This window comes from Eleutherodactylus coqui, chromosome 4 (genome assembly GCF_035609145.1).
Source record: "Eleutherodactylus coqui strain aEleCoq1 chromosome 4, aEleCoq1.hap1, whole genome shotgun sequence".
NCBI classification, from domain to species: Eukaryota; Metazoa; Chordata; class Amphibia; order Anura; family Eleutherodactylidae; genus Eleutherodactylus; species Eleutherodactylus coqui.
The window spans coordinates 45,746,325-45,773,139 of record NC_089840.1 but is presented as its reverse complement, the minus strand read 5'-3'; the positions used below and the strand labels follow the sequence as shown (position 1 = coordinate 45,773,139).

Below are 26,815 nucleotides of genomic sequence, written 5' to 3'. Positions count from 1 at the left end.
GTCTAGCTGCCACTTGTTCTCCCTTTTTAATCCCTGCCTGCTAAAAAGTTTCAGGGGGAGAACAAGCGGTGGCTAGACGTGCCTGGGCCCCGGCAGCGTGGACAGGTGAGTATATATTTTATTTATTTTTTTACCGCAGCTTGGGATGATATCAGGGAAGGGCTTATATTTAAAGCTCTTCCCCGACAATCACTGCAGGGATGCCGGCGTACTACTGCTTTCAATTGGCAATGCCATCCCCATTGAAATCAGTGGGAGAGCTTCACGATCCAGAATGGATTAATGGCTTTTCCATTCATTTCAATGGGGAAACTGGTTTTGAGATAAGAGTGTTTTGGGTTAAGAGCTCCATCATGGAACAAATTAAACTCTTAACCCAAGGCACTGCAATGACTCAGATCACCACGTGTCTCAAGAACCAAATGCTTTTTACTGTAGACTAATAAAACCGGACAGTCTGTGTGCTTACAGAAGGAACCGGGTAATGGGCCGGTGATGTGGGTCCAAAATGGTGCGATGGCACCTTGATAGTTCTCCACAGAGACGTTGAAACAAGAAATGGAGTATCCTGAGTAATGATGGGCCCTGTGGCTTGCCTACAGCACGCACTGCGAGCTCTTTAACAATAGCTTTTACTCTTCTGGAGACTAAGGTGCTTTCACACTAGACAAGTGTTGGGTGATTAAGCGTTGGAACGCCATCCGAACGACTCATGCTTGTGCTTTCACACAGGAGCGATAGGTGTTCAGTGAGAGGAGGTGGAGCAGGCCGGGGATCTCTTCTGGCCACCCGCTTCCAATCACTGTGAACAGGCAGTCATTCATAGATGAACGACTGCCTGTTTACACTGACCAAGAAGTCGCTCAGTGGTTACTTTGTTTCAGTGACTAGCGACTAATGAGAGATTTTTCGCTCGGTCTCCTATTGGATCCAGCTTTTAAACAGGACACCTATCGCTGGAAATAGTTTGTTTGAGCGGGGTTTTTTTGGGCCGATAGTCGACCCGTGTAAAAGTGCCCCAAGGCTGGGTTCACACCGGGTGTATTCCCGCCGGAAATCCCGCGGTTTGGCCGCAGCAAAAACCGCGAGATTTCCGCCGGGAGAACCGCCGCGGAAAAACCTGCGGCGGCTTTGAAGCGGCCCGGCCGCTCGCTTTTCTGTTGCGGCCGGCGCTCCCATAGAGGAGAGCGCGGCTGCGACAGAAAGAAAAGATAAATAAACATGCTGTATATTCTGAGACTGCGGCTGCGACGGCCGCAGCCGCGGTTCCAGCCTGACTTACCGCAGCGGATTGTCCGTCCCGTCTGGACGAGATTTCTGAGAAATCTCGTCCACATGGCTGGCTAATCCCGAGATTAGCGGCCGCGGGCGGATTTGCCGCGGCGAAATTCCGCGCCGCAAAACCACGGCAAATCCGCCCTGTGTGAACCCAGGCTAACTGCGCCACAACTGCTTACCCTCAACTGCCCTACAACTATTCAAACCATCAGGACGGCTTACCCCCCATGCCACTGCCTGTCACTCATACTAACTGTTCACCCCAGAGACATCCTCCCCTTCCTGTACATAACACTGCAAAGTAAGCAGAAGAATAACTACCGTAGTAGAGACTTAAAATGTGTTTCTGACCTTCTCACATACCCCTTCTAGGACGCAGGGAGATGAGAGGCTGTTATCAGACTGTAGAACAATCTAATTCAATCTCAACGCAAATCTTATAAGTCTGCAAGTCATTGATGTATTACGGTATTATATAAGTTTACATTCTCCCGTGTGGGTGTATGTACAGTAAAATTCTATTGATCCCTCACTCCAGACATAACTCTCATGCCAGATTATCACATTCATCTCAGATATTGCAACTCTTGGACAAACAATTGACAGATTGTGCGTCTCCTTGAGATAACTCAAGAGGATACTAAATTTTGTTGTCTTTATTTCCATCACACACTGAAGGGTAACTTTATTGGAGCCCCCAGCCCTTTTTATGAATGCAGCTTCTCTGGAGTGAAATCAGTGACAAGTTTTGCATGGATCAGTTTCAGCATGAATCAATGGAAAAATCCAGTGATCTCAGTGACTTCCAACAAGGTCTGGTCATCGGGGCTAGACCAGCCGAGGCCAGGATTTTACCGACAGCTTTGTGGGGTTTTCTCTTACAGTGGTGTGAGAGTATAACAAGAATAGTATGATAGAGGAAACACATCCAGCATAAGTGGATTCAAAACAAATTGTTGAAGAAAGAGTGAAAGGGGTCAGAAGGAGATGTCAAGAATGGTGGTGCTTAATCAAGCAAATTGCAGCCAAAAACAATTCTGGTGCTCCAACCTAAGGCTTCACACAAGCGTAACTCGCTGCGTGCCCCCCCGCATGTGACAGTCTCCAATCGCCAGGCACTATCTTGCAGATGGACGCCACAATGAATTGCTATTGTTCTGAAGGCCAAAGGAGGTTCAATGTGCTACTAAATGAGTGTCTCTAAGAAAATGGCCATGCAGTGTATATATTTATAGGGGTTAGAGCTGCTTTCTTTCTGATGCTGAGCATTATCGTTGAGCAAACCAAACCAGTAGAACCCTATTACAGGCCGAACCTTGCTGAAAGTTTGGTTCAGCATGAACCTAAACTGAACCTTTAGCAAAATTCAACAGGGTTCTAGTGGTTCGAATCACTCACCACTAGTCCTGAACAGCGATGTATAACACAGTCTAAGGGCTTATTCCCACGGGTGTATTCCGGTCGGCGTTTCCACGGCCGGCCGATATAAGCTTCTCTCCCACTCACCAGCTTTCTGCTTCTCTCCTCCCTTGCTAACGGTTTGCAATGGGAGTGGGTGGGGCGGGGCTAAGCTTCGCCCCCGACCCTCCCATTGCAAATGCCAGAGTGGAGGAGAGAGCTGGTGAGGGGCATGGAAGGGGGACTGCTTAGATGGAAGCGTATATCGGCTGGCCGTGAAAACGACAGCCGATATACGCTCAAGGGTATAAGGCCTAAGAGCCATAAAGGCCCCATATAACACACTCAGACTGTTCTATGGGTTTTTATGGTTCTTAGAAAGTGTTATACATCGGTTTTAGGGGATTGGGGAAGTTTCGATTTGGTCTGAACTTTTCAAAAGCTCAATCATCATTACAGAGCTCCAAATCATTTGCTTCCCATTACAACATGCTATATTTAAATAATAAAATTATGTTTACTTACAGCCACCACTAGGGGGAGCTCTCTATATATGGATTTATACAGCTTGCATTAAACCAATTAGAAGCTGTAAACATTACCATGCAGTGAGCGCCCCATGGTGGTGGCTTCAATAACTGATTTTCTGTAGGGAAACAACAAGAGCAGAAAGCGCTCCATAGCAGTAGTGTGGTCAGTCTCCATCTGCACTGTCATTAGTGGATGCGGAAGGTCTTCCAGAGCTCAAATTTAAAGCATTTTATGGCATTATCACTTTGAGCAGTGATTATTGCACCTGATTAGCGGACCACCCAATGTACAAAGTGATTACTGTCCTCACACAAACTATGGTAGAAGTCCGATGATCCGGCACACGAGAACAATCGGATTATCAATCATTTGTAACCAGATTTCAGCTCCACTTTGGATCCGGGGAATTGTAGTGAATTTTACAACTTTTTAAGTATTAATATTTAGTTTCTTTTTCCTTCAGCTATAGTGCTAAGGCTCATGGGGGCTTTTCTGTCCTTTCCATATTTATGTGAAGTACTGAAAGGATCTATGGGGAGATTTATTGTATCACTCCATACATGTTTTGCTTTTGGAATTCATAAAGCTTGGGAATTTGGCTTTTCTTGAATCGTCCATCTTTCTTCTGATGCGGAAACGTCGCCGGGGAAATTTTCCAGAATTAGAATAAGTTATGGGAATAGGATTGGAGGCCCCTTTAGCAAAACTGCTGTGGGCCGACAAGTATTTAAATCAGGTGGCGAGCGCGGCGGCGGAGGGCCTGCGAACTTCATCTTTTAAACATCTGAACAGATTGTGCTGCTTCTCCTGCTGCCAACATGTATCTATGTCAAAGCGGAGCCCGTCTTCTGCCCTGTTTATCACAATGAGATTTATGCAACCAGCTAGTGAAGGCACGAGGGGTCCAGGAGTGAAAGAGGCTCACAGGATGATAGGACTAAGAGTCTACTAATTAAAAGTTCTAATAAGAATACACTAATGAAATAATAACATTATAATACTATAACTATAGTTATAGCCGGTTTATTAGAGACACCGTCCGTTTCACGGTTGGAGTTTCCATGTATGGAAATCAGACACATGACCCCGAAGTGCAGCATAAAATCAAGTGATACGTTTTCCGTGGATCAGTATCCATGGGAATCCACAACTAATGGAAAAATTCAGCGACTTCCAACAAGACCCAGTCGTCAGTGCTAGACTAGCCGGGATCAGGATTCCACTGCCAACTTTGTGGGGTTTTCTCATGTTCCTTCCTGCAGTTGATTACACGTCATGTGAGAGTAAGGGATGCTCAGGTGACGTCACTATTGTACCTGGTGCCCCCGCAGTCGTGTGATTGACTGCCGGACCCCTGCAGGCGAGCCTTGGGTCATCATTTACTATATATCCATGTACCTTTTACTATACTATATGCTTGATAAAGGCATTTTTTACATGTCGAAACGCGTTGCATTTTATTTTGTGCTTGCTGCATCATCTTTTATGTAAGATTAAAGCATTTGGATATACATCTCCTATATATAGTGATATGGATCATGCTGGTATAACCTGGGTATCTCCTGTATATAGTTAGATATGTACAGCTGGTATAAGTTATACATCTCCTGTATATAGTGATATGGACCATGCTGGTATAACCTGGGTTTCTCCTGTATATAATTATATATGTACAGCCGGTATAAATTATACATCTCCTGTATATAGTGATATAGAGGATGCTGGTATAACCTGGGTATCTTCTGCATATAATTATATATGTACAGCTGGTATAAGTTATACATCCTGTATATAGTGATATGGAGGATGCTGGTATAACCTGGGTATCTTCTGTATATAATTATATATGTACAGCTGGTATAAGTTATACATCTCCTGTATATAGTGATATGGAGCATGCTGGTATAACCTGGGTATCTCCTGTACATAATTCTATATGTACAGCAGGTATAAGTTATACATCCTGTATATAGTGATATGGAGGATGCTGGTATAACCTGGGTATCTTCTGCATATAATTATATATGTACAGTTGGTATAAGTTATACATCTATTGTATGTAGGGATATAGATTATGTTAGTATAACCTGGGTATCAGCTGTATATAAATATATATGCACAGCTGGTATACGTTATACATCTCCCTGTACCTAGTGATATGGACCATGCTGGTATAACCTAGGTATCTCCTGTATATAATTATATATGTATAACTGGTATAAGTTATACATCTCCTGTATATAGTGATATGGACCATGCTGGTATAACCTGGGTATCTTCTGTAGATAATTATATATGTACAGCTGGCATATGTTATACATCTCCTGTGTATAGTGATATAGAGGATGCTGGTATAACCTGGGTATCTCCTGTCTAAGGCCGCCTTTAGACACAGCAACTCAGCAGACACTGTTACACCCAATAGGTTTAGATACAGAAGCTCCACAGACAGTATCATACATCATCAAATTAAATACAGTGTCTCGGCATACACTATCATACATGATGCAATTAGTTACACGGACATTATTATAATGATAGACTTAGATACTGTGATACCATGATACAGTATCATATGATAGGATTAGATACAGCATCTCAGCAGACAGTACCACACATCATAGGGTTAGATATAGCAGACAGTATCACACATGACTCGGTACCACCCATGATGCATAGTGTATTGCGGAGGGTGGCTTCTGTTTCTGGAAGGCGTTCATTGTGCGTCTTGTAAGTACCAGCCAGTGACACTGATTTTCGGAGCTGAGAGCAGCTGGGCCCATTGACACGCTTTGTATTGGTTTTATGGAGCATGAAGGGAAAGTGAGTGGCCTTCCGGGCTCAAGTCTATTATTCCTTGTGTCATAATCTTCTCCGTCCACATATCTAAGGCTGCATCGTCTTCATATCCCTAATGAAAGAGCTCCAGAGTGAGAACATGTAGTGGAGATATACAGATGTAGCAGAGCACAACATGCAATGATATCAGTGATTTCTCCTAGAATTGCAGTATGTCAGGTGTCAGACAGGACAACGAATGGGCTTACATCAGAATCCAGCTCTGCTACATCTGTACATCTATATTGTGTATCATGGTTATATTTTTGTTTTGCCTTTAGAATTGTATAAATAATCAAGTTTTGTTACATTGTGAGTTGGAGGAACTACAAAAGTTGAGACCCACCACATATTTAGCAGCTGATTGCAGGAAGGGGCGGAGTCTTGCACATGATTGGATATTAGCATAGCTGAAAGTGTAGTAGGCGGCAGGGGCGTAACTAAAGGCTCAGGGGCCCTGATGCAAAAGGTGAGCTGGGCCCCCCCCCTCTATCTGTATCTGTACCCGTACCCATACCTAAACCATGCTGCACAGAGGCATAACTTGAAGCTTCTGGGCCCCAATGCAAAACCTGTAACAGGGCCCCCAACTATAATGCTTTATTCATAGTACTGGGCTCCCTATATGGAGAAGAGAGGCCTTATGGGCCCCCTAAGGCTCCTGGGCCCGGGTGCAACCGCATCCCCTGCACCCTCTATAGTTATGCCCCTGGTAGGCGGCTTCACCTCCATTGATTTCAGTTGGAGTGGCACTGCCTCTGAGACTTCCTGTACTGACCCCGATGCGATTACCTAACCCTGCTTCATTGACAGCCGGCCAGATGACCAGCTGACCGCAGGGCATCCCAAACTACTGATCCCCAGCGATCAACAATTGATGACCCAGCCTGAGCATAGGTTATCAATATTATTTGCCAAGAAACTCCCTTTACTAGTGTGAATATTTGTGTTGGTTGACACTTTGGGCTTTAGCTAATCCGATCTCCCACCATCAGATCTACAATACACATCAGAACACAGATGTGATTGGGAGCCCCTGAAAGTACGCCCTGTTTACAATAATGAAACTGTTAATAAGTGCGGGAATTGCTCTCTTTGGATCCAGCAGACCAGAAGAATATGAATGGCATTGATCCCTCCAGAGAACACATTGGAATTCTCCAATGGCTTTACAGCTGATGACTGGCATTGAACTTACTAACATCATAGTTGTGTTTACTCCCAATCCATGAAACTTTCAAGAACTTTCCTTGTGTTGACATACCTTCCAAAGGCCATGATGTTCCGCAGCAGAATCCGACCCTGTGCCCAGTCGGTGACCCTACACGCCTGTCCGGATTCTTCGTTATCTGTACTGCGGATGTGCCGGCCATCACACCAGTGCACATCTGCAGTATAGATTGTGCCGCACCGTCGCTAGGCGATGACACGGATCCCGCGACCTTTCCGCAATGAGAATTGACTTCAGTGGAAGCCATCCGCACGGAATCCGCCTAGAAATAGAGCATGCTGTGATTTTTCCCCCATGAGCGGAAAATCGCAATTGATTTCTGCTCATGGGCAGAAAAAAGCGCTTTTCCACAGCATGCTATGGAAGGTATTTGCTGTGGAATCCAGAGGCGGACGCCCACTCCGGATGAATGGTGGCTGTTGTGGCGTGCCAGTTAGGCTCCGGAAGTCCAGGATGACGTCATGACTTCAGTCCTTTCCCATCCCATGTGATCGCACCACTGGCACACGTGCACTGTTATTCGTGCTGGGCACCGATGTATGTGCATTCATCTGCAGATATGGGGTCTAATTGGTTGCCGAAGAGGCGGTTCCCCCAGCTGACCAATCAACTATTATTGCGGTGTATTTATTCTGATCCCTCCTCTCACAGGGTGCTGGTTATGCATCTACCTGGGGCAGTTTTGATCAGGTCCATGTTCATTTGGTGACCTCACACTTACAGATAAGTCTATTGTTTGAGCTGTATAACATCTGCTACTTTGTACTGATGTGATTGTGTATAACATCTTGCAGTTGTCACCACCTAGAGACAGACAAGGTAGCCTGAGGTTCCAGACATGGGGCGGTCTTCCTTAGGACAATTGTCCCACTTTTAAGGAGGGATTCCTCATATTAGTATGTTAGAGTAGGATTTCCCTTTTCCCATTTTAGTTCAGTTCTATTAACTTTTTTTCTCAGGCCTTAGTCAGACAGGCGTTTTTTCGCGCGATTTGCGCATCGCATGTCGCATGCGGATGCGCAAATCGCATGCGCATGCGCAAATCGCATGGCCGGAGGCGAAAAATCTGCACCTAGCCGCGTTAATCGTCGCAGCAAAACGCCCGTCTGACCGGAGAAAAATCGCCGTGCGCATCAAAATGCGCATGAAACTTCGTCTGACCGGCGAAAAAAATGATTTTGGTGCGCACATAAAACGCAGAACGCAGATAGGCGCGATCTGCGAATCGTCGTGTCCTATAATTTTTCGCATATGCGCATAAAAAGCGGACATGTGACCGATACCATAGCGAACCATTGGTTCTATATATGCGCAAATCGCATGCGCATGCGCAAATCGCGCGAAAAAATGCCCATCTGACTAAGGCCTCAGTGTGTATTTTCATCCTTTTGGGACAACTATTTCGTCTGATCCACACTAGGTATTTGGATGTAACAGCAGTGTTCTGGTGAACATTACTGAGCTCTTCAATGGTTACTAAGCTCTTCAAGGGTGACCCACACTGTTACTAATGTTTCCTAGAAGGGGTGCAATGTAATGGTGCAAATGCCTTTGGCCGTTTCTTTATTTTATCATAAACTAGTGTATATTGACACACAGATGTGCATAGATCACGTGTTATAAAGATTTCTAAGGACAGATACACAATATATAACTCAGCAAGGTTATTGTTATTTTTAGCCTTGTTTAGTTATTATGGGTGGTGCTGTAGTTCGAACTCTTGTCTTGCAGCACTGAGGTCGTAGGTTCAAATCCAACCAGGGGTAACATCTGTAGAAAGCATTTATGTTCTTCCCATTTGTCATAATAACTATAAACCACATTGCAGTTTAATAATATGTCTGAAAGGGGCTGGTAAACGAAACCGATGTCATAAATTCCAAGTGAAATATCGCCCCCCAGTGGCCACTTTGTTTTATATACTACAATTTACCAGTACTCTGTTTATTGAAGAGTTCTATATAAACTTATTATAGCTCTAATCATTATTATATTCAGTTATGATAGATAGATAGATAGATAGATAGATAGATAGATAGATAGATAGATAGATAGATAGATAGATAGATAGATAGATAGATAGATAGATAGATAGATAGATAGATGTATAGATAGATAGCGTTGTCCCTTTAACTGGATCCAGAACAAAGGACAAACCTGAGAATGAGATATTCAATATCCCGTTCGTCCACATAATTGGATATCTATAATAGACTGCTGTGTAATGTGAATAGACCTCTGCATCCTGTAAGCAGATTTTAGATGCATTTGATTAGACTCAGCTTTATATATTCACAAGGTTATCAGGACAGTGTTCCAGTAATGGATTCTTGTATTGCAGGTTTTGTGACCGCCCTGCAGGTGATGATGGACAAGGATAGTATACAGGTCGCCCGCGGTCAGTCTGCAGCACTCTTATGCACGTTCACCACAAGTGCGGCGCTCACCAATCTCAACATCATCTGGACCGTGACCCCTTTGTCCAATGCCAATCAACCCGAACAGGTATGGTAAGGGTTCGCTTAAAGCCCATCTTCACTTTTAGCTACAAAAATGTTGCAAAAACTTATATTCTCGGATATTTTTTTTTTTACTGTTTTTTGAGTTACACCGTAGCTTATACACCAGTTACATCCAAAGCTGCATGCAGAATTGCCCTAGTTGCCTTAGGAGGACTGTGAGAGACATGTGGGCCAATTGCTTAGCATTAGCCATTGTACTTATATTCTGCTCTGGACACAGGAAACAAGCAGTATTATGAACTAAGCTTGGGTGTGAATGGAGAAGTTTCCCCTGTTTCCCCGAAAATAAGACCTTCCTCCAAAAATACGCCCTACCCTGATTTTTTTTAGATTTTCGGCGAGGCTTGAAATACAAGCCCTATCTCAAAAATAAACCCTAGCTGCATTACATAAGAAAAAAAGGAATACATTACCTAGCAGGCTCGGTCCGTGTCCCCCCGCTGCTTTCCGGAGCTTTGCTGCGCATCCTACAGTCCTCGTTCGCCCACAGAAGATCACGGGATTCATAAATCCCACCTCAGCCAATCAATGCAGCGCTCGATGAACCAATGCAATGACTGCAATTCGTTCATCCAGCGCTGCATAGATTGGCTGAGCAGTGGCCAAACAACCAATCATTGTGGAGGCAGGATTTATAAATTGGCTGGGCCGCGGCATTGAGTGGGCAATTCATAAACCTGAACGAGGACTGCAGGATACGCGGTGAAGCTGCGGATATAAGCTGGAGGACATGGATCAAGCCTGCTAAGTGAGTAAAACAAGACATCCTCCGAAAATAAGACCTAGTGCCTAACCTTAATATAAGACAGGGTCTTATTTTCAGGGAAACAGGGTATATGCAATGACAAATTCTGTAACTTTCTGTTAGGCTGTCTTCACACCTGTGTTAGGGTCAGTTCAGGTTTTCTGTCCCTCTACGCCATTTTTGGAGACAGAAACTGAAATAAAATGGTAAAAGATGGATCAGTTATTAAAAAAACCCCAGAAACCTGAATCCTTTCCATTTGCTTTATGTTTTATTTCATATTCTCTCCTGAAATAATTTTGCACATCTAATAGGCAGCGCAAACGCGTTCCGGTGAATAAGCCTCCTTGGCAGCCCCCTGAGGTTGTGGGGTCAGTGTAGACAGTGCAGAATATCCCTCTAGATATCCATGTATCTACAGTAATAAATAAAATGTCCTTTTTTTCAGATCATTATCTATCAGGGCGGCCAGGTTTTCACCACGGCGGCGCAGTTCCAAGGACGAGTGGGTTTTATGCAAACCATGCCGAGCACCAACGCTTCAATCTACATAAATAACACTCAGCTGTCCGATACAGGGACCTACCAGTGTATGGTCAACAACTTCCCTGATCGAGCACTGCGCAATATCGGCGTAGTGGGATTTACCGTTTTAGGTAAGTTACGGTACAATCATTGCGGTAGGATATATAAGGTTGGGTTCTATAGGCAGATTGGGTGATATCCTGCTCAGGTCCGGGGACTTTTTTGTTAAGCTATTGATGAAATTTCTGCGGTCAACAATGTATATTTTTGCCATTTTTTATGCATCATTTTTGATCTTTTAGGCTAATTGTTGGAATATTTTGCTCTTTTACGCTCCACATAATTTTTCTGGTCTTCATATATTGTTTCCCTTCTCCCTTCACTGCGACAGGCCCTTCTTAGGTCCATCTCATGGAGCTATCAATGTGGCTAGTGAGTGGTCTTCACTGCTCACGGTCAATGGGTGAAATCAGACTGGTAATCAAGTTCATGACCCCAAATGACTCAAATTACCAGATCTTTATTAGGCACAAAAAGCATGGATCATCAGACACAATAAAAGAATTTATAAACATACATATTACTGACCAGACATAAAAAATGCAACGTCAGGTTATTACAGATGTACCTATGATTAGTGCAAAAGATCTAAAGTATATAATCCACCTGAAAAGCCCTACGCGTATCACCTATTGAGTCTTCATCAGGGGTAATATACGTGGTCCTAGAGGAGAAATACATACCTGAGTCTTGTTTGCCGAACAATGAACATCTCGTGTAGTATCATCATGGAGCCCATAGAGAGATGGCAAATGCACATGCCCAGTATGCACACAGAATGCACCTAGTTCAACTGCGATGTGTAGAAACATATGGATAAAACATATTTAATGAATGGCCAACGTAACGTATCCCAAATTACAAAAACAAGAAGATAAGAATGTTCATATAGTGCAAACAGAAGCAAATATCTTTCTGCCTGTTGATGTGGCTCCATGATGAGGCCTTGGTCACACTGGCGATTTTTCCCGCGATTTGCGCATGCGCATGCGATCTGCGATTTTATAGAACCATTGCTTTGCAATGGTATCGGACACATGGGCGCTTTTTATGCGCTTGTCCGATAAATTATAGGGCACAAGAAATCGCAGATCGCACCTATCTGCGATCTGCGATTCCTTGTGTTCTCTATATGCGCCGACCCCATTGAGAACATATAGAAGACAAATCATTCTCCTCTGCCACAGCTGTAACAGCTGTGGCAGAGAAGAACGATGTTCGCCCATCGAATTCAATGGAGCCGGCAATACAGCTGGCTCCATTGAAAGCAATGGGCTGCCGGCGAGTGCCGGATGAATTTTCCGGAAGGGCTTAAAAATATAAGCCCTTCCCTGAAAATCATCGAAAAATGTGTAAAAAAAAAAATATATACTCACCTTGTCCCGGCAGACGGAGTTCAGCCGTGGCCGGCCGGCAGTTCTCCTGAACTGCTCTGAGTAGTATTCAGCAGGCGGGGATTTAAAATCCCCGCCTGCTGAATGGGCTGCCTCTGATTGGTCACAGCCCCCACCAATCAAAGGCAGCTCTCATTCACCCATTCATGAATTCATGAATGGGTGAGTGAGTGCTGCCTCTGATTGGCTCAGCGCAAGGACCAATCAGGGGCAGCTCTCAGCTATTGAATGACAGCTGAGAGCTGCCCCTGATTAGTCCCTGCGCTCACATTGGGCTGTGACCAATCAGAGGCAGCCCATTCAGCAGGCGTGGATTTTAAATCCCCGCCTGCTGAATACTACTCAGAGCAGTTCAGGAGAACTGCCGGCCGGCCGCGGCTGAGCTCCGTCTGCAGGGACAAGGTGAGTGTATATATATATATATATATATATATATATAATATATATATATTTTATTTTTTTTTTTTACACATTTTTGGATGACTTTCAGGGAAGGGCTTATATTTTTAAGCCCTTCCCGAAAATTCATCCCGCGCTCACCGGCAGCCCATTGCTTTCAATGGAGCCGGCTGTATTGCCGGCTCCATTGAATTGCAATGGGTTGGACAGCGCTCCTGTGATCGGGCCCGTTTCAACGAAAACGCAGCTAGTAGCAGATTTTTCCGGCGATTTTTCGGCCCCGGTCACGCGATTTGCGGATGCGCATCCGTCATACGATCCGCAAATCGCAGCAAAAAACGCCCGTCTGACCGAGGCCTGATACTGTAGTGGCCCGGAGTCAACGGGGCCCCTCCGTAATGTGTAAATGCATTTACCTTTTGCCCATGTGTTGATAGTGTCTTTTATGTTGCATGAATATGATGTGTATTGCATAGCTGCAGCACTAAATGGGTTAACTGTCTGGTATGTGGGATGTCTGGAAAATGTATGGTCACATCTCTAGTTTCGTTGGTAATCTGTCCGAAAGTGATCGGCCAAACTTGAAACCAATGAAAATCGAGGCAATTATTTCTATAGGAATCAATGTAAATCCAATTAATTTGTTCTAGACATTCCAAAAAATGCACCAAACCACATTTAATGGAGACTAAATATGGGGTTTAATACCAAAAACAATAATAAATGAACATAAAAGACTACTGTAAAGAATAAATGAACATTTAACATGTTATTGAACATATCACTGTGCTCTATATGCTGTTACATAGGACTGCAGGTGGCATCATTATCTGTCCTCAGTGTTATCACTGTGTTCCCTGTGCTGTTACATAGCACTGCATGTGACATCATTATCTGTCCTCAGAGTTATCACTGTGTGTTATCTGTGCTGTTACATAGGACTGCAGGTGACATCTACTACATCATCTGTCCTCAGCATTATCACTTTGTTCTCTGTGCTGTTACATAGGACTGCAGGTGACATCATTATCTGTCCTCTGAGTTATCACTGTGTGTTATCTGTGGTTAAGGCCCGATTAGACACAACGATTATCGCTCAAAATTTGTTCAAAGGCAATCTTTTGAGCGATAATCATTGTGTGCGTTTACGCACTCTGAGAACTCCTGTGTTCTCGAAGCACTCAGCTGGTGGCCTGCTGAGCGCTCTGAGCGGGGTATACAGAAGACAGTTAGAGCGCTGTCTTCTGTATACTTCTGCTGTGTTCTCGGAGCGCTCAGCTGGTATACAGCTGAGCGCTCTGAGCGAGGTATGCAGAACACAGCTGGACCGCTATCTTCTTCATACTCCTGCTGTGTTCTCCGAGTGGGATAGCAGGTGAAACAATAGTATCAGCAGGGTCCCGCTGAAAACTCAGCAGGCAGCACTGATAAGGCTCATCGTTGTCTTTCAGGTAACGAAAACTGCACAATGACCGCGCCTTTAGACACAACGACTCTCGCACAAAAGAAGGCTTCTGAGCAAATTTTGAGCGATAATCGTTGTGTCTAAATGGGCTATTACATAGGACTGCAGGTGACATTATCTGTTCTCAGCATGATGACTGTGTGTTATTTGTGGTGTTACACAGGACTGCAGGTGACATCACTGTGTTATCTGTCATCAGCGTTATCACTGTGTGTTATTAGTGGTGTTACACAGGACTGCAGGTGACATCACTGTGTTATCTGTCCTCAGCATTATCACTGTGTGTTATTAGTGGTGTTACACAGGACTGCAGGTGACATCACTGTGTTATCTGTCATCAGCGTTATCACTGTGTTATCTGGGTAAACATGGCCACTTACATTACACTACAGTACTGTTAGTACTGTTTTTTACTAGTGCCGACAGCGATGCTGGAAAATGGTGGGTAGCGTTTCAGCATCAGGAGGAGGAGACGTTGAGCAGGGGATCATGTGGGCTGCATCAGCAATGCAGCCCTGTGGGCCTGTGGCCCCAAATGAAACTAGAGGCAGCCAGTGAAATTAGAGGTTTGACTGTATCTTGCATATCATGTGATTGTGCTATGTATATGTGATTGCAAGGTGTCTGCAAGTCAGTCCGTTCCAGTCTGTCTTTGCAAGGGAGAGGAGCATTTGAAGTTCTGCAAGTGAGCCACACAGACAGCATCAGTTCTGTGTGGTCTGGAATGGAAGAGGCTGAGAGATATCCACCAGCCTGCCCTGGGCCTGCTTTACCCAGGAGATGCCAGTGTTACCTCTAAACACTGTGAGGGAGAGAGAGAGAGGAACCGCCATGCAGCGTGGAGTGCCTGTCTTCCCAATATGAGTGCTGACCGGTAGAGAGCTGGAGAGAGTGAAGGAGTTTGTACCGGGAATAGAACCCCGCAGATAACTTGGACTGTGGACTCTTCTGATATCCTGTGATTTCCTCCCTGTCGCACCACTTTGTGGTTAGCACCATTTTCCTGCTGGCGTGAGTTTATGCTATTGTTGGACTGTAACTAATTCTTCCAGTAAAGACGCACTGCCGATCATTCCCGGCTTTGCTTTAAATGTTGCCCTGTCTGTGCATCACTTATTTTTCTGCATTCACCGTAGAGGAAGGAACGGTGGCGTCACGTGCGACAGGACTTTAAGGTAAACCGCCACAAAGGTTTTTTTCCATGTGAAAGTTTGCCCAGAGGTAACTTGGACGGGTCCCATGCTACCCCCAGAGTAGGAGATGGTAGAGCCCCGTGACGAGGGCCAACTCTACCCCGCTATCTCCTCGGCCATGGGCCCGCTCCTCGGACACTGCAATACTACATGTGATCTTTTCCCTCTTAGATGTTATTTATTTAGCAAACAAGACTCAGGTATATATTTCTGCACTAGGACCATATATATTAACCCCGCTGAAACCTCTATAGGCGAAACGCGTGGGGTATTTCCATGTGTGTTATACTACGGGTTTTACTTTGACGCAATCTGTATATTCTTTACCACATCACTTAAATGTATCACTATTGATTAGGTGTCTTCTGTTATATTGGCACTTTATATGGGTTTGTGTGTGGGACTGTATTATATCTATGGTGGCTATGTTTTAGATCTTTTGCACTAATTACTTCTTGTGATGCCCATCAGTATGTTTGTCAACCAAGTCCGACATCACACATTGAGAGTGAACATTAGGGACCACCCTCTTGACGCATTGAAAGCTCTGAGATCTGTATCGAAGAAACGCCCTTCTGGGCAAATGGAGGGGAGTAAAAAACAGGGATAGAGTCAGTGGTGTCTTGGTTGCAGGGCTATGCAGCCGGCGCTGATGATTTTTTCCCAAGATAGGTCGTCCTTAAATGGTTAAACAAAATGATCTTGATTGCCCTTATATAATTCAGTATGTAAGTTTGTATCCATTTTTATCAGAACCACTAAGGTTAGATGGCAGCTAGAGATGAGCGAACGTACTCGATTCGGGGGTTTTTGCACTCGAGCACCGCTTTTTCCGAGTAACTGACTACTCGGACGAAAAGATTCGTGGGGCGCCGGGGGGTGGCGTAGTGGAGCGGGGGGTAGCAGTGGGGAACAGGGGGGAGCTCTCTCTCCCCCCCACTCCCCTCTGCAACCCCCCGCTCACCCCGTCGCCCCCCGAATCTTTTCGTCCGAGTAGTCAGTTACTCGGAAAAAGCGGTGCTCGAGTGCAAAAACACCCGAACCGAGTACGCTCGCTAATCTCTATTGGCAGCCTATCTGTACAGTAGAGAGCAGCAGTGACATCACTAAGAATGCAGCCTATATCATTGAGAATGCATCCTATTCATCCACTAGAGAGCAGTGATATCACTGAGAATGCAGGCATCAGCAATATACATATATATATATAGACTCGCTGTAAAGACAAATCCCTCCTCTAGAAGATGTTGTTGGAATTAAATGAAAAACTTCCTCTGTGTGATTGTAACATTGATATAAGTAAGTGATTACAATATCGGAGCAATACTGTGGAAAACTAACCCCTTGAAGGGAGGCTCTAGTACCTTGTTGGGCCGCCTCTAGCTTGGATACAAGATGCGATACAGGCGGGCATGAAGACTCTAGTACCCTGTTGTTGGAGGGGGAAGAGAAGGAAGAGACTTGTAGCGCCAACTAATTCCGCAGCTCAGGTAATTTTCTGTATTAACCCCCAGAAAGCTTCGTACTCATTATACCAACCTTGGAAGGATGGAAGTCTGAGCCAACCTTAAGTCGGCTACCTGAACCAAGCCGAGATTAAACCCACAACCTTCAGGTCTTGAGTGAAAGCTTAGGACTGCATTCAGCTGGCCTAACACTCTGCACATGGAGGCATTTAGTTGTTAACAAGCTCTACACAAGCAGAAGAAGAGGTCACTACACACAAGGAGCCTCTGAGAGCATTTTTATAGGCCAAGGGGAAACTCTTTTAGGGCCTCAGGTGTCAAGACCGTTCATCTAATCACCACAACTCTAATCATCTGTATATCTGCCTGAGATATAACTGCAGGACACGTTTTACAGCAAAGCGACAACTTCCTTCTAGGGGTGGGATTTTTTTGACAAAGTGTTGGTGTCTATATATACAGTATGTGTATGTATATTTATATATATTGATATATATCTGTGTCTCTTTTATCATGACATCTTAAGGGGTTTTGATTAGTTGATGCAAAAACTTGTTATTCTGCCGTTATGCAGTGCCTCCCTCTGAACCCCTCTGCAACATTCAGGGATCCCTGGATATTGGGAGTGATATCACTCTGACTTGCAGCTCGGAGGAAGGCATTCCCAGACCAACGTACTTGTGGGAGAAAATCGATAACAATCCAATCCTTCCTGCATCAGTAACACAAGGTGAGTGCTTGGATTTCAAGGGAATGTCCTGAAACAGGAGTCAGAAGATTGGGACAGGGATCATCCTAGAGCTGAGGTTACCTTCCATTCCCAAATTATAGAATACCCTGTGTTCATAAAAAAAAAAAAAACTAAATTCCTTTCGGGGAGGTTAGAAATTCTTGTTACTCCTTTCTATCTGTCAAAGCTAGGATATCTTTAAAATTCAATTAGCTGCCAAAGCCCTATATCTTCATACTCTGCCCATGGCAGATGGGCATGTTTGGGGCGATTCCTCTATGCTCTACCAGCCTACCCTAGGTACACCGCCTTAGCTGCCATAGCCCTGTATCTTCATACTCTGCGCATGGCAGATGGTCATGTTTGGGGCCATTCCTCTCTGCTCTACCAGCCTACCCTAGGTACACCCCCTTGGCTTTAGGGTAGGTAAGAAGGGTAAGCAGATGTAGTGGCAAAATAGTGCAGAACCAGCAACCATAAGTCTCATAGGAGCTGTATACAGAAAACGGTAGAAGATTTTGTACTAAGACGTTTGCATGGTTGCTTCATTTTTTCTTATTCCAGTTGCATTGTATCAATTAAAATTTTTGCAAATGTATGCATACCCCTCAATATTTGTCTTGCCAGCACCACCCCTTCGACTTTTCCACTTGTCTCAAATTCGCTGACAGAGACATAGCTTGCAAAGCATAAAATTAATGAGTTTTACTCTATCATAAATCATCTCCGAAATCCAGCGTGTAATGACTCACGTTGTCGTTACTCATTTCCTACTGGACCTCATGATTTAGGTGCCTCCAGTATACTGATAGATACGGAGAGAGTCGATATAATAACCCTTATTAATTCAAGGCACCTTTATTTTCGAATTGATTGCAGTCAATGGCCATACGATATGTAGAGGGGACGAAATATCCCCAATAACTTAAATACCATAGCTTTAAGAAATACACGATAGTACCTGTTTATTTTAGATTGTTCAGTTCTTATGTTGCATTGATAGTTTATAGTCTTCCTAAGTTACGTTATAAGAGAATGTACACTTGCACTCAAAAATATTCAACTCCCACCTTCTCCCCATTACAATTTACTAAATTTACAAACCTTTAACTGTTTCCAAAAAAAAAAAAAAAAGAATCAAACAAACCACAAAAAGTGGTTTCTCCAAATTCAACACAAAATGTTGCTTTCGATGGCTACTGCAGTTCTGAAATTTTCAACTCCCTGAGTGGAATCTCTCATTGGAGTACACATATGCAAATCAATTGTTGCCTCAAACACACCTGATGCAACTAATCAAGGGCTTCCATAGTTGTATCAGGTGTGCTTGAGGTAAAACACATCAGATACCTGGACTGGCTAGGGCTTTGTTGAATGGTCATTTCTTTACCTGTACACAATCTTCTTTCATATACACAAAGTTTTTGACATCTGTACTTGTCACTGCAATCTGATTTCAGCATTTTCTTGATAATGTCTTTCACTTTCAGACCAATTTCAAGGTACTATCTTACTGAAGAATATAAGCACTGCATCCTCAGGGCGATATCAGTGTATATCATCCAATTTAATGGGTGCTCGAACCTGCCTTCTAGACCTGCAAATAGTTGCACGTAAGTTTCCCGTTTTTATCAGCATGTGGCCTTCTGTAAAAATGAGAATAGAAAAAACATGTCCCTGTCAGTTTTGTGGTTCATAGAATATTTCCTTGATGGTATATTGGGCTTGTAATGATATACTTTGTATTTATGCACTACAACACCATGGACATATGTATTGTTTAAAAACTATCTCTTGTGCTATTGTAGGCTAATAAATCATATACATGGTGCTCTTGTGGTCTTATCATAGTATTCTTGTTAGTCTACTGGTTGGATTATATTATCCCTAATCTAATGGGTTGATATTAGACTTCCTGGGCTATCATAAATGTATTACCATATAAATCTATAACCTTACACATACAGATGTAGCAATGTTTAACTTGACACAACCTGTCAAATGCATTGTGGTACAGAACTTTCTTGCCTTTCAACAGATTTTTAATGTTTTTTGTTGCGTTAAGATAAGAGGACTTGTTGCAGCAAGTTGTCTGTGTTGGGTTAAAGTTTGCTACACATGTAGTGGGGTAGTAATGTTCCTGGTGGCTAGTGGGTTCATGAATAATATATTTAGTGTTAGCATTGTAACGTTCCTAGTGTCCGTGGACAAGTGCTTTGCTGGTAAGGGAATGCTTTAGGCACTAAAACAGAAAATGTAAAAGGGTCGTTCAAAGAAGACACCCATTTTCATTTGGCCTATTAGTCAGAGTGTTGAACAGATGGTAAAAGTACAACAGCTCCTATTGTGGTAGACCATGTATTACATAGTCCTCCATCCATTCTCTTGCACCTTGCTTCTACTGATTAGGAGGTATAACATCCAGACAGTGATGACCAGCTGATCACCTGAGTAGCTTTCATGTAAGGAGATATTGTCAAGATTGGACAATCCCTTTTAAAGCCACATCTTTCATGGATTATACTCTTGGATTTCTTCATCTAGTAATACTGTGGTAATTATATTTACTCTTATGTTTCCAGCTCAGCACCAGAGCATGGGTCTTATAGCTGGAGCCATCGCCGGGGGAGTGTTGGTGCTGGTCATCTGTATAGTCGTGGTGGTTTTTGGGTTGTTCTACTGGAGGAACAGGCACAAGGAAGAGGAAGATGAAATCCCTAATGAAATAAGGTATGATGGATGGAGAAAATTCTTGGATTGTCTTTATTACCCTACAATTTCCATTTTTATGGAGATTTACAGTATGCCTCATTTATCTTCATAATCAGCTCAATTGTAAGGTTGAGTTTGCACTATTGTTTGTGAAATTATGGCAAGTTCATGATGCATTTGGCCCAAGGGACATTTACATTATGTTCGGAACGACTACTGCCTATAGGATTCGTTCCACTTATGAATCACAGATTGTGTACCACATTATGCATTTATGGTCATTACACCTACATAATGTCAAGTTGAAGATAATTTATGGTGAAGTCAATGCAAACTTGTGTCTCCGTTATTCATCTCTTACTTTTCTTCTTTTTTTAGAGAGGATGATCTTCCTCCAAAGTGCTCATTGTCTACCAAAGTCTTTCACCCTGATGCCTCCTCCTCTGAGCATGACACGCTAACGTCCACCAACACAAACACCTATAATGGTCACTACTGGAATAATGCCAAGTCCAATTTCAACACTGGTTCTTACGTCCATTACAATTGCAATGGTTGCCGCCAACCCTCCACCCGTTCAGTCACAGGTCATCCAAGACCAACATATGCTAATGGTGGACAACCTTCTTCAGGTCCTCCAAAGACATTGGTGGTGACAGCTAACACAGCTCCTTCTCCAAAGACTGGAGGCAGAAGCAATGGCACGGTTGGCAGAAAAGCTAAGCCGTCTCAAACTAGGTCTTATGCTGTTAGCCAGGCCACATTGGAGAGGATAGGTGCTGTACCAGTTATGATACCAGCTCAGAGTAGAGCTGGTTCACTAGTATAGAAAGAACATAAAGTCATGGGGCAAAGAAGAGTCTTGTTAGCATGTGGGATGAAAGAACATCGCGTGTGCTTCTCTGTTCCTTCCTATCATCCAGGCAATCTATGAATGGAAGAGGCCGGTCCTTTGCTCTTGTGGGAGCAGACATACCCTGGGATAAGGATTAAACAGGGGAAGTGTGGACGGTTTTCCCAAGATTAGAACTTGTCCTTGTAGTGCCAAGCACAGCCCCGGGGCTTCCAACACAGAATAACATATGTGCCTCCCGTACTCTTGTTCAGCTCCTCTCACTCACAAAGCCCCATTAAAGGCTTTATTTTTGTAACATCTACTTTGCTTGGAATCCAGCTAGTTATCATGTTCATTGAAGACGGTGCTAAGGAGCCCCACAAACCCACCCATCTCTGCCTCCCTACAAATCACCAGCTAAAGAAGTAAGCATCCCATACCCAAATCACTCCAGCACTTTATTCATACAGTCTTACCTATCTCCATGGAAGAACATATAACTGGTCAATATATTGTAAGACCACCACCACTGAAAATAAAAAAGGATTTCATCATAAAGAGAAGCGGCCAGATCCTATAAACTGCATCAGTTCCACTGAGAGATTCCTAAGATCTAGATTTTTTTTCCTTCAAATATTCGGTCATATTTTCAGATGATCGACACCTAACTTGTTTTGCATTCTTTTACAGAGTTTATTATCTATAATTTTTTTTTGTGGTATTTCATTTTTTTAGGGGCTCTGTAGTCATCATTGTATCAATGTTCTAAAACTAGGCCATTGTATTGTGTATGACAAGATGTATTTACATATTTTCTCCAACAAAAAATCCCATTCTAATTTTGTTTTATTTTTGAATGGACTTGCAGATATTTCTTAAGCAGTTGTAGAACTAGATGTCCTATCTTGGTCTTTCAGTTCCTGGTGAGGCCATGAATGAACCTTTAGTTCCACCATTTCTCAGGAAGAAAGAGTTGTCCACTTTAGATGAACATGTAATAGGATGTATGGAAGAATTTTTTGAAATTGCTGTGGTCTACAGACGGTTCCGTCCTGGTGATGTGATCTTGGAGTCGTACAAAGTTTCGGGTGGTATTATGATGAACGAATGGCAAGGAATTCAGATCTGTTTGGTCCACTAAATGCAACACGTTCTAGTGATTGTCCTACATGAGCACCAATGGATCGACCAGCCTCCACGTTGAGCCTTTAAATCCCGTCTTCACACCCAGTGAGGGACTGAAGCTTTCATGTATCACTATTATTCAGTGGGCAAATGCAACTTACAAAGAACAGTTGAATCGAATCTCATTATGCTGCAAATTGATCCGAGTGGCAACGGAAAAGGGGAAAAACACCATTTGAAGGATACACTAAGTGGACTCTTGATTGAAATACTGGATCTCCAGTGTTTATGTGCCTGAAAATTGACGTCTGCAGAGTTACCGTATTATGTACACAAGAGCCAAACTTTATAAAGTTCGAAAAATTTTATTTACAGATTACAAATGTTCTATACCTCTCTCTATATTATATATATCTATATTTAAGATTGCAATTTCTTTTTCAAATTTTGCCAATGTCTTAACCAAAATCCGGAATATATATTTTTTCATGGTATCCCACGATCATTACTTAACTGAAACTGGCCATAATCATGCTCCGACCATGCCAAACATGCAAGATATTTCAGTAGGAGGTCATTACCTTTAGGGGAGACTAAGGGTTGAATTAGATGAAACTCGACCCATTGCATCCTTATTTTCTTTAGACAATCCCCATAGATATTGGGACCGTCTCTAAAAAAAAATCTAATGCCTATGGCTAGTTTTAGTGCAGTGGTATGGGCCTCACTAAATGGCCTCACATTTCGGTAGACGAGATTTGGAAAAATGTTTGTGATATATGCACCCACCACCCGCATAAAGCAAAGCCTATACGGGTCCCAAGACTGTTTCTAAAGAATCATGGGACTTTGGTCCTTTGGGGTTATTTTATTGGGTGCAGTTCGCTCACTAACTGAGCTTTTATGAGAGGATCGAAATAAGGGGAACCCATCCTGGTGATAGGTCCCCATTAACAGTCAATTTACCACTAATCTCATACACAATCCGAGCTAAGCAGACTAGGTCGAGGATTCCGAGTGTATTTTTGCTAAAATTTACATAGGTCAATAGGAGATCAGATCATTATTCCTTTAATCCCTGTTACAGTTTCATCCAAATCTTAGAAAAATGTCTTATTCACCATTCAGTTTCTGTTTCCCCTTCTGAAAATGATGTCAATTAACCAACTGCTGCATTGTTATAGTAGAGCATTAACTCACCGGCACAGTAATGGGTTCCAGACAGGTGCTGCCTATACCCTGATATATCCCTTGTCTAATCTATTCTGGATACTTGGGTGGTGGGGTGGGGGTGTTCTAATATTTTTGGAAATCGAGAAAAAAGAAAAAAATAACTTCAAAATAATCCATGCATACATTTTCTGAATTTTCCATATGACCACTAAAAAAAAATATGCATTTTGGCCGCGAAAGAATGTCTCTAATAATATTTCTAATATTACCAGGGGTGCATATACCTTCTTAATGACTTGAATACAAAAACTCAATATCTACAGCAAAGCTTTGCGGCATTTGATGTGCCAGCCACCTGTGGGGTGGAATGCTTGGCAGCACACTAACGTGGGTATGTATGGCTTGCATGGTAGTAATCTATAAACTGTATGGATACCACTATTTTTATGGGGTAGGGTAGTTCATTTGGTTTGATTAATACAATAATTGGGTCAGAGGTTGCACTTGCTCATAGGTCTTTTACCACTCAGAATTGACATTAATGAAATCGATAAGTTCCCCTTCCTTTTAGCACTGCTGAATGGGTGCTGGGCACCTACTTAAACATGGGTGGGGTGAGGGATGGGCTATGCCGGAGTGCGTCTTCTGTACACACTCTCGAATGACTCTCTGATTGTTGGGTTACCTAAGCAGTCAGTAATTAATATCGTCCTCCTGCTATGTTTACATTTGCTGTGGCAGATTTAAAAAACTAAAACCGTAAAACTCAGTTTCCTGCATCCTGCATAATACTTTGAGATGCCCGGCCTGCCGCATGAAATCCTGTTTCTTGAGTGATGTTGGTAAAAAATAAGAAAAAAACAAACAAACAAAAAAAAGAATGTCCGGATTGCTTTTCTAATGCATAAACATAATACGACCAGAAACTTTGATACTTTGTATCACTGAAGGCAACTGAATTGTAGGGGAGGAATGGGTCGATGGCCTTGGAAAATGTTGACATTTGCAGTGAAGCTGTAGAAAAAGTACGAATTATAGAAGTAGGAATCAACAGAATCGAGTTACCGCATTTCGAGTCCTAAGGATTTATGATTCTATTAGTAGAGTTCCCTCTCCATCCGGTAAATTGCTTTGCCATTTTTAAGTGAATCGAGATGTCAAGCTTTTCAAAGTCTTCTATGATCCCATAGATCCAACACATCAAGCAGATCAGTTTCCTCTCCTTTATAGAAATAAGAAGATGGTGGACCAACGTGGAATGTTGAAACCCTTTCTTGACCTACATATCTAATATTAGCTCTTGAACTGATGATCACCAGTGTAACTTTTTGAATAATCTAGCTGAACATGATTTCCTGGAAGGTACCTTGAAGAACAGATGTAGCAGAGCTCAGTTTGCCAACTGATAATTGATTCCAGCTCAACATAGTAGGATGGTATGTTATCTATATTCTTCCATAGACCTGCAGGTCAACCTTAAATATAGGACCCCGAATAAATAAAATAGAATGACCCACAAGTTGCCACCTTTGAGAAGAGAAAGTCTTAATTTCATAGCTATGTTCATTTCAGGTCCCAGAGAAAATTTAGAAGGTACCACTACTACCAAACTACCATGTTTCCCCAAAAATAAGCCCCTGTCTTATATTCATTGTTGCCCCCAAAAGGCCCTAGGTCTTCTTTTAGGGGAGGTCTTATTATACTACCTAGCAGGTCCTTCCTGCTGCTCTCCAGAGGTCTGGCGTGGTTCCCGCAGTCCTCAGTCCCGCTTGTACAGCATCACTTCTTGGTTATGGGATTCATAAAACCTGCCTCAAGGAAGCGATGGCTGTGATTGGTTCTTCGACCACTGCTCAGCCAATTAATGCAGTGCTTGGTGAACCAATCACAGCCATTACATTGGTTCATCTAGCGCTGCATTGATTGGCTGAGCAGCGGGTGAAGAACCAACCAACAGACATCGCATTGTAGAGGCGGGATTTATGAATTAGCTGAGCCGCAGCGCAGACAATTAATAAATTCCTCCTCCACAGAGCAAAGGCTGTTAATTGGTTCTTCAACCACTGCTCAGCTAATCAATGTAGCGGTCAAAGAACCAATCACAGCCATCACATTGGTTCATTAAGTGCTGCATTGATAGGCTGAGCAGCAGGTGAAGAACCAATCAACAGCCATCGCATTGTGGAGGCGGGATTTATGAATTAGCTGAGCTGGGGCTCAGCCAATTCGTAAATTCTGTCTCCACAGCGCAATGGCTGTTGATTGGTTCTTCAACCGCTGCTCAGCCAAGTAATGCAGTGGTCAAAGAACCAATCACAGCCGTCTCATTGTGGAGGCTCAGCTAATTCATAAATACTGACTCCACAATGCGATGACTGTTCATTAGATCTTCGATCGCTACTCAGCCAATCAATGCAGCGCTCGATGAACCAATGCGATGGCTGTGATTGGTTCTTTGACTGCTGCTCAGCCAATCAATGCAGTGCTCAATGAATCAATGACAGCCATTACTTCCTGGAGGTGGGATTTATGAATCCCGTAAACCATGAAGTAATGCTGTATGAGTGGTTGAGGACTGCGGGAAATGCGCCAGACATCTGGAGAACAGTGGCAGGAACCTGGACCAAGCTTGCTCGGTAATGTATTCCTTTTTTTATGTAGTGTAACTAAGGCTTATTTTTGGGGTAGGGCTTATATTTGAAGGTTCCACAAAAATCCTGAACAATCAGCCTAAGGCTTATTTTCAGGGAAACACGGTATTAGTGATTTTGTTAAAGACCCCAAAAGTTTTTGAACATGTCCATTTTTTGCTGGTCTGAGAATGAAGCCCAACATTGTGAATGAAGGAGACACTCTCAGAGTTTGTTCTCTTTTCTGATAAAATGAGGTCCCAAATGGATGATCCCCTCTCTAGGTCATCTCTATCCGTTAATAGGGCATAGGGAAAAGAGTTGTCTTTATGAGAAAACTAGTGTTGAGCAAACCAAACCATTTACAGTAGAACTTTGTTTCAGGTTCAGCATGAATCTGAACCAAGTGTTTAGCAAAACTCTACCTGAAACTGGGTTCTACTAGTTCCATTCGCTTAACACTACTCCTGTGTACTGGTGTATAACACTATTTAAGAGCCATATGAGTCCCGTATAACGCTCTCAGAGTGTTAGGGCTTTTATGGCTTTTAGACAGTATTATGCA

The 26,815-nt window shown here is 43.1% G+C and overlaps 1 protein-coding gene across 1 annotated transcript in view; it reads left to right on the top strand.

Annotated features, from left to right (window-relative positions):
• The window catches only part of IGSF11 (immunoglobulin superfamily member 11), a 242,165-nt gene extending 216,768 nt beyond the window's left edge, over positions 1-25,397 (top strand). The window contains exons 2-7 of the mRNA XM_066599345.1: positions 9,618-9,781; positions 10,992-11,199; positions 17,620-17,775; positions 19,266-19,388; positions 20,358-20,505; positions 20,866-25,397. Coding sequence (XP_066455442.1) covers positions 9,618-9,781; positions 10,992-11,199; positions 17,620-17,775; positions 19,266-19,388; positions 20,358-20,505; positions 20,866-21,316 — 1,250 coding nt within the window. The 3' untranslated portion in view covers positions 21,317-25,397. The remainder of the gene's footprint in view (positions 1-9,617; positions 9,782-10,991; positions 11,200-17,619; positions 17,776-19,265; positions 19,389-20,357; positions 20,506-20,865) is intronic.
• Positions 25,398-26,815: the final 1,418 nt, after the last annotated feature.